Genomic DNA, 8,474 nt, shown 5'->3' with positions numbered 1-8,474 from the left:
TATTATAATCAAAGTCCCTTTATAGCACAGATTTGATGAATGCTTGTATGATGTGATTAACACAAAAATGAAATCCTGAAATTTGTAATCAACATATTTAATGGAACATGTAAGAGCATCATTTTAGGATACAGCTTTGTTCAGACAGACTGTGGCCACAAAAGAAAAACCTGAAAAGCTTCTACACTTTGGCTGCATTTTTAAAGATGAAACGTCTCCAAACTTATATTAGGATTGTTTTTTTCCCTATTATTATTCAGTATTAGAATAGATGTCTGCTTACAAATACAGCCAAAGAGGGAACAATGGAAGGAGTGAGAGATGGCTTGTGCACTTATTTTAAAATGCATCCTTTTTAAAAGAGAAATACCAAACAAAATTATTTAACAGTAACCATTAAAGAAAAAAAAAGTACTATACTTGACAAGTTTTTGGCTCTGTGGAGGAAAACTGGAACAAAATTAAAAAAAAAAACAAAAACCCACAATAGTACATTCACAACATGCCAGAAACACACTCTGACCGCAGGCCATCAACTCCCTTCATCCATCCACCCATCCATCCTTTTTTCCCTTTACAGTCTCCAGGGTGAATGGAATTCAGTGGCGGGTAGAGGAGTGCAGTGTGTCGATTCAAAGTTTCGCATGTACTTCCGCGCCTGAGAGAGGGGAAAGATGGAGGAGGAATTGAGAATTAGATGTGTGGGAGGGCGACGAACAAAAAGTGCAAAGCTTGATTATATTAAGTTCCGTCTATCTGGCTCAGTGCCTTACAAATCTCTCCCATCTCTTAAGGGTTTACTCAGGAGGTGAATAAAGCCTAATTTAGAAGGCATTACCAGGGGAGGAAAAGCAAAGCATTAGCTGTAATTGATGGCACTCCTCTTGTTTGATGTTAAATGACTTCAATAAGCTGAACGTGGTGAAATATATTACACCAGTCAACCTGAGAGCACAGGTGAGCAGGTTACTATGGCGACCAGAACATTGTTCCTTAGTGGTAAAGTCTGAAGAGCTGTGATTTTTTTGTTTTTGTTTGCTTTTTTGTAGTAGGGGAAATTGCAATAGTAGGGGGAAGGTAAGCCAACCTAAAAACTAAAGAGTGGTCTGTAAAAAATAAATTAGAAGCTGCATGTGAGTGAACTGGAGTAACAGGTTATGTTAAAGTTGAGCTTGAAGAGATGAAATAAAGACAACAAGTGCCTGTCCTATTAACCAGGCCGGAGCACAACTCGGATTGAGAGCTTAGATAACATTAGATCACTTCCTTACCAAGAAAAGAGCCAGCTGCCGCCTTCCTTCTAGAGTCATGTCCTCACCTGGTGACACGAAGTGTGTATTAGACCATATAAGCACACTAGGGGGCAAATCATTTGTGGATAATGTTGGTTGCAGTTAATTTGCCTATAGAATTTGTGAAAGGAGATGATACTTACCAACACTCCATGGAAACATAACATCTCTGTCAGCCTGATAAGATTGCAGCACTGACACGCACCAGTCATCATCCACTTCATAGCCACTGTACACAGATGCTGCAGATAAAGAGGGAGCTGCCATTAAACACTACATAATAGTATTTGCCTGCATTTAGGAAACAAGCCTGAGGGTTAAATAAAATATTTTAAAGGACAGGCACATGTGGATTCACTTGCCTTCTTCTAACTCATTGGAGGCTCCTAGCCATTGTCTGACAGCTCTGATCCCTTCATCCGTCATTATTTTTGGATACCTAATGAGGAACAGGACATCATCGCTTCAAATCGTCACTCATCCAGTCCAAATGCACAAAATGGCTCATGCAGTGAAAGTACTGAGGTTAGATTTGTGAAAATGAAGAGACTGACCTGAACTGAAGCAGTTTGAGCAACAGGTCATTGCCTCGGTTTGACATGATGTCCTCTGGACCACTGTAATACACATGCAGTTAATGAGGTGCCACATTTTAAAGATTATGTCTTCAACCTGTGCTGCTCACAGAACTGAGGAAGAAAATATTTTTGAAACTTCAACAGGGAAGTGTAATTGCAAACACTATTAAGAATTCAGGGGGACAAAGAAGTGCATATGAAATTTCATTCACCTTCACTGCACTGATAAAGACTTACCAAAATAAATTACAATGACATTGTCAAAAAAAAAAAAAAAAACCTCCACCATCCATGTTTAAAATAACTTTGAGACCTTGCAGTTTTGCATACCCTGAACAAACCAATCAACCAAATTAAAAAAAAAAAAAAACTGCCGTACAAGGACTTTCCAAATCTCAAGGAGAAAATGGGTAGAGTTTTTCCAAATACACTTACATAAACATTAGACTGTTTGGCAAGTGTGAAATGACATTAGTTACTGTGCATTTGGAATGTATTTACACCCCGTTCAATCCTTCACCATTTTATACGGTAATGTTGATGCCTGTGGCAAACCTCAGTGCCCAATAATGACAGGAAAACATCACAGAATTAGATTATTTAGAATGCACTATCTAAAGATCCAGCTATTATAGGTGTTGACACACACTCACAAACTTCAGAGTTGCAAAATAAAGTGACTGGAAAATCAGATCAAATCAATGGCCTGTCGATTCACTTAAACTTGGATTACAGATGCAATGATGCTGATGTTGCATAGATATCAGCCAATAAAAACTGAAATAAAATGTCACCATTGGACAAATGAATACTAACAAAAAGATTGTGTCAAAAAGCTGTAGCTATTTGTCTCTGCAAGAGCATCAAAAAGTCCATTATATAATAGTAGGATTGTGTTTACAGTTTTGTCTAAAAGTATGGTATAAACCATAAACCTGGTACATCATGCTTTTAAGTTCACAGAGTTTTTCTTATCTTTTAAAAGCCATGTCTATTATGACTACATTTGTCTTTGGGGCACCATGATGAAAGTAGATAAAGTAGGTTTGTTTCACAAATAAGAACAAAAAGAAAAAAAAGTCACAATCAGACAAAATGAGGTGGAAGATGTCTTCTTTGGCAAAATGTCAAACTTCCCCAACAAAAAGAGTTCACCAAACTTATTGCACTACGGGAATGTTATTAATGACACTGCCGTCACAAAAGATATTAGGTCAAAGAATGTTACTTTGGTCCTTAATACTGAATATTAAAAACCTGAATTATGTTTAAATTAACCAGAAAGTTTATTCATAGGATTTTTTTTTTTTTAAAAGTTCAATCTCAGTGGTTGACATTATAATTAAATTGGTGAAATGAAAAACAACATATGTCTCTGACATATTCTAGGATGAGCAGTGAGGGCTTGTTGTGACTTACGTTGTTGTGATGATTTCATCTCTGGTCCTCCTGATCAGCAGGACTGGTCCCTGATATCTGAAAGAAGAGAAACAGTTGTGCTTATCATCCACTACATGATAAGCAAAGGCAAAGAAGATAAAATATTTCTAATATCTCTTTCCCTCGCAACATCTCATAATCCCTTTTCAACAATAACTGCAGTTTCACTCACTTCAGCAGCTGCTCTGCATTGTTGAGGTTCATGTATTGCCTCACTGTGTGTTGTACCAAAGGTCCTGGAAGATAATAAAAATGCTGATATTACTCAAACAAAACTATCTGCTGAAGGAGTTTCTGAATCTTGGCACGTACTCCAACTGTCGGGCATGACTTTCAGGGCCAGAGGCAGAAGGTCATCAAAAGAGGCATCCAACACTACTGCTTGGATCTCTGGGTATGACATCACTGCCCAACTGGCTAAGGCAGGAAATAAAAAACAATATAAGAGGAAAACTTTAAAAAAAAAGGACATTTTAAAAAAAATGCAACTGTCTTTAGGTACCTGTGAACCCTCCAATGGACCAGGCATATATGACAATATCACTCAGCTGGAAACCAAGCTTGTGTATCGCATACTGAATAACTACGTCCATGGCGTTGGCCTCATTCTGGGGAAATGGGACTCCCTGAAAAAACAAAGTAAAAAGGAAAAGTGATCTTACACTTTAATTAAATTGTATCACAAACTCCTCAACCTACAAAACCTTGAACTGTAAAATGACCTTAAAGATCTCCAATCTCCCAATTGATATTCGTTAGAGAGTGGGAGTGGAAAAGTGTCTTGTGCAGCAACTAAAACAAGAATTTCCACATTCCAATTTTTTTTCCACTGCAGTACTAGTTTGGATGACATGAGGCACAACATGCATAATGTAACCTCACTGTGCTGTAACTGTAGTAACTAACACAACACTGCTTACCGTACTGCCTCCAAAGCCAGGGTGGTTCCAGCCCAGTACAGAGTAACCACCTACAACGCACCATCAACAGAAAATTTAACCACAGCTAAAATTCAACAACTTTCTGAATTCCTTTTAACTTTCTAAGTTAAAAGGAATTCAGTGATGCCTAATGTTGCTGTTGTGAAGTGAAGTGTTCCTCACCGTCCAGTGGAGTGTTCATGCAGCCCACCTCATAAAAGCCAGCATTACCCTCACAGCAGATGACCTGTGGCAGAATTTGAAAACCATCTGTAATATGACAGGAGTTTTGTTGGACCCCAGAACAAGCCCAGGGCATAAAAACAACAAATCACTGCAGACATTTACCAGAGTCTTGCCATTCTGTCTGCCATCTCTCCTTCGATCCACAAACATTGTGTCGATCTCATTACCGTCGCAGGCAACCAGCTTGTTTCTCTGCCCGTCAAACTGTTACAGAGTTGGGTAAATAAATAAGTGAACAAACAAACAGAATCAATAAATAATATTTTAAATATAATGTGACCACGGGTGTTTGTTCTCCTACCTCTTCTATTAACTTAGCCTGGCCTTGTTGCAACATGGGCCTCATGGCTTTCTGCAGCAAACCCACAGAACCAGGGTACAGCATCCTTCTCCCAAATGAGTGAGCAATGAGATAACTGCAGGGAAAAAAAAAAAAAAAAAAAAAAAGACACTGGTGCAACTTTTGAGAGAACACTGGTTGTAATTGGAAATTTTCTCCTGAAGGAGACTTCATACATCCCAGAAATTTAATACCATTAATAAAGTGTCACCATGCACTCATGCAATTTCGCTCTTACCCAATAATGTGGCATGGTAAAGTGCGCACAGAGTTAAGGACACTGTCTGCTGCTCCTCTCAGTCTGGGCTCTGGTTTCAGCAGAGAAACACCCGCCTTGGACAGTTTCCTTTTACACACAGAATGAAACTTAAGCAACAAGGCATTTGTCATTCTGTCAATGAATTTTATTCAGTCTACCTCAAATTGCTTGAAGGCATGTAAATATAATGAACTGACTCTGATGAGAGTACAATCTCAGCAAAAGAATTGCTCGTTTGAATAAAACAGAGAGAGAAGTAAAAAAAAAACAAAAAAAACAAAACCTACGGACTGCTGACTTCTGACCAGCTGAAATCCGCAGGCCAGTATGAAAAGTCAAAGTCATAACTTCTCAGTTTTTTCTAGAAGGGAAGCACAAAAATAATGACATCTTCTGTAATCCTCATAAGCATTACACTGTGTCTACAAATGTTGAGCACCTTTCCTTAAGTTGGTATGACTCACCTTGTTTTCCGGTGTGTGATTCTTCCTCGTTTCCTCAAGAATTGAGATAAACTGCACATACTCGTGGTTCTTCCATCTCCCCCACCCTTAGGAGAAATAGACAGAAGGAAGGTCAGAGGAAATAAAAGAGAAAGGGAATTAAATAGAGTCTATATTACACAAAAACAAATTGGTCTCAGGGGTGTGTTCAGTATGCTTTGAGGGTAAAGACCTTGCACAACAGTCTCAGCCATTATGAAATCTTTTCAGGTGTGTAGCACACTGAGCATGTGTTGTGTTCTGATATCTTAAGATGAATAAACTGAATCCACTATTGTCTTTTAAATTAAAATCAGCACTCTCACCTCTTAGACAGGCCACTCCAAGAAGACATACAAGCACGGTTCCCACATACTGACTCACTGGAACCAACTTACTGCTGCAAATGTAGCCTGAAAATGAACAAAGTGACACATACTCAAGGCTAAATGGCAGGCACAAATGAAAAGACTCAGTGTGACGGCTAGCCTGCAACTATGAGCAGAAATCAATTTCAGAGGCTCAATCATACATTAAGTACTGACATACAACCTCAAGCAATTAATTTCTACTAATGCAGTCTTACTGGATGAATTAGTTGATTATGTTTACACTAATTTCATTTGTAGCAAGGACAGTGATTTACAAGGACAACCCTGTTAGGAGAAAATTATCATCCAGAAAGAAATGGACATTTTTACACTTTTCAAGTCCTCAGAGAAAAACAGCTATTCAACATATCAAGCTATAAAAACCTAAAAAGACTGCACTAGGAGGAGAAAAATATCCTGAGAGTGTTGGTGTTATTTGCTTTAACCTGCATAGAACAGGGGAGTGAAACAGATAAAGCCCAGTTATTCTGAAATTACAAGTGACAAAAAAATAAAATAAAAAGTAATAATAATCAAACCGATGCTTAAAATACATTTACTATGTGACACACAAAAACACTTCATCACATCCTACTCAATGACGTTATTGAACTTTGTGGAGAGAATGACAACAGAAACATAATTTTTCTGATACTTATATAGTCAAACCCTCAATACTTCCTTGGTTTATGAAAACTCCATCTGTCCTTTCTTGGAAACAGATCACAAATTATTGTTTGAGACTAAAACATTGCAGTTTCATTTTAAAGTCTAGTTCACCTTTCATTAAACTGAGACAGCACACTGGTCTAAGCAGAACGCTGATGCCAAATTAGCTTTAGCACATAGCATCTAGCTCATGATCAAGCATCAGGCAATTGTTACAAATGTATGACAGTTTTCACTACATTACACTGTGATATGGGGGATTGGATGGAAGTCATGATTCGATGCAATCAGTTGGTTTCTATTATAGGATATGTATGAATTGGCTTGAAATTATGTGTGTGTTGATTTGTGTATGTAAAGTGCCCTGTAACAACATTGTTGTGAAGTGGCGCTATACAAATAAAAATAAAGCTGAAGGCGTCTCAAAACACACTTTATATTCCTTTATAAGTATTTGCCCGCGGATCTGAGGAGACTCGCCCTTTGCTTCCCGCTAAATATAATTAACAAAACTGACCTTTTCTGTAAAGATAGCAGAGGAGAAGGGGGGAGCTGTAATAAGACAGGGACCAAAGTGTCGATGCCTGGAGGAAGAAAATGCACACTTTAAAGTAAGTAAATCCCTATTCATTTCTATGTGATTACGCTAAATAAAATACAGACCCATCCAAGAATGCTATCAGTGTGCTTTTCCAGACTTCTGGGTTGGTAGTTCCATCCCTGGGAGCAGATACAGAGAGAGAAAAGCTGCTCATGTCAAGAGCAGTGCTGCAATGTCTGCCTCTGAGCAAGTTTCGCTAGCGTTAGCTTAGCTGGTAGCACTCTTATATAAAGATCATGTCATATGTAATATATTCCCACTTCACACTGAATTTATAGTGATTAGACATATTCATTTTAACATGTTAAAAGCCAACCATTAGTTTTATGTTTAGTTACATTCTTGTGTTTATCTTCAAAGTTTCATTAAAACTGCTTCTCTGTTAGCAACAACACAGAGCCAGTTCGCTTCAAACGAAACAAGCCACAGCACTAAGTCATAGTCACACTGTTCACAGCTGTGGCAGGGGTACAGAAAAACAAACAAACATATGTTCACGTACGTATAAACAATCGTATGCATTTCATTTCATTCATTTATAAGCTGTCATTTCGGGCTACGCGGTGCAGTGACAGTAGCAGCTTCAATAACAAATATCTGGCGGGACAACAGCTCAAAATCTTGCCGAGAAGTCGCACTCGGATGCTTCAAATAAATCGGTACATCCCTACCCTCCTGCCCGACCTGCCCTCGGGTCGAGAGGGGTCCGGTGAACGGTGAATTCGTTGCAGATGAGGCCCTATAATACAACGGAGCCACATCCAGCTGGCCATCCTTCCTCTACGGTAACTACGGCAGCCCGCAACGACCTCAATTCAGAAGCGCTCCCAATATGATGCGGAAAAATAAGAAGTGGTAACATTAGGGTAAAATGTGTTTATTTTTAGATGTCTGTGCTAATAAAGTTAAACATTAAAGTAAAAGCAGGTAGTAACAATATGAAATGCTTGATAAGAGTAAAACAAAATATCAGCCAAACATATGAGATGAAGAACAAAAACTGTCACATATATAAAACAAATGTAAAGCCTGTTTAACTGATAAAGAGCAATAGTTTACAAAGAAAAATAAGCAAACAACATTTCCCTGAAGCACTAAACTTTTTCTTCAGTCCCATCTCTGACATTTTGTTGTTACTGCTGTTTATAAAGGCCTTTTGCTGCAGCTTGGAACTGAGAGGTTGTGACAGCTGGATGGGGATGAGATCTGGGTAGGTGATCAGCTCTGACACTGCTCGTATCTGAAAACAGAGCACAAAGACAAACTCACTCAAAAA

At 38.4% G+C, this 8,474-nt stretch overlaps 1 protein-coding gene across 1 annotated transcript; it reads right to left on the bottom strand.

The window, feature by feature from the left end:
* Positions 1 to 108: 108 nt before the first annotated feature.
* On the bottom strand, positions 109 to 7,972 carry abhd16a (abhydrolase domain containing 16A, phospholipase). Its single transcript, XM_079240244.1, has 20 exons — positions 7,870 to 7,972; positions 7,261 to 7,317; positions 7,115 to 7,181; positions 5,884 to 5,970; positions 5,540 to 5,625; positions 5,363 to 5,436; positions 5,055 to 5,162; positions 4,778 to 4,892; positions 4,579 to 4,680; positions 4,414 to 4,477; positions 4,231 to 4,280; positions 3,813 to 3,936; positions 3,623 to 3,727; positions 3,483 to 3,546; positions 3,290 to 3,346; positions 1,847 to 1,909; positions 1,655 to 1,731; positions 1,436 to 1,534; positions 1,272 to 1,318; positions 109 to 658 (listed from the first exon to the last, which is right to left on the bottom strand). Exons 1-20 carry the CDS (start codon positions 7,969 to 7,971, stop codon positions 575 to 577), a joined length of 1,632 nt encoding a protein of 543 aa, XP_079096370.1. The 5' UTR covers position 7,972; the 3' UTR covers positions 109 to 574.
* Positions 7,973 to 8,474: the final 502 nt, after the last annotated feature.

Source organism: Telmatherina bonti, assembly GCF_933228915.1.
Source record: "Telmatherina bonti genome assembly, chromosome: 5".
In the NCBI taxonomy this organism is placed as follows: Eukaryota; Metazoa; Chordata; class Actinopteri; order Atheriniformes; family Telmatherinidae; genus Telmatherina; species Telmatherina bonti.
The sequence above is the reverse complement of the archived record's forward strand: the minus strand, read 5'-3'. Positions and strand labels throughout refer to the sequence as shown.

What these genes read in the sequence shown, in the direction of transcription:
- abhd16a (XM_079240244.1), bottom strand. Translation starts at nt 7,971, where the DNA reads ATGGCCAGCTGGATGTGGCTCCGTTGTATTATAGGGCCTCATCTGCAA. An exon ending in ATCACACACCGGAAAACAAG is followed by an intron (nt 5,437 to 5,539) that starts GTGAGTCATACC and finishes CTTCCCTTCTAG; the next exon opens with AAAAAACTGAGAAGTTATGA. An exon ending in CATGAACACTCCACTGGACG is followed by an intron (nt 4,281 to 4,413) that starts GTGAGGAACACT and finishes GGTGCGTTGTAG; the next exon opens with GTGGTTACTCTGTACTGGGC.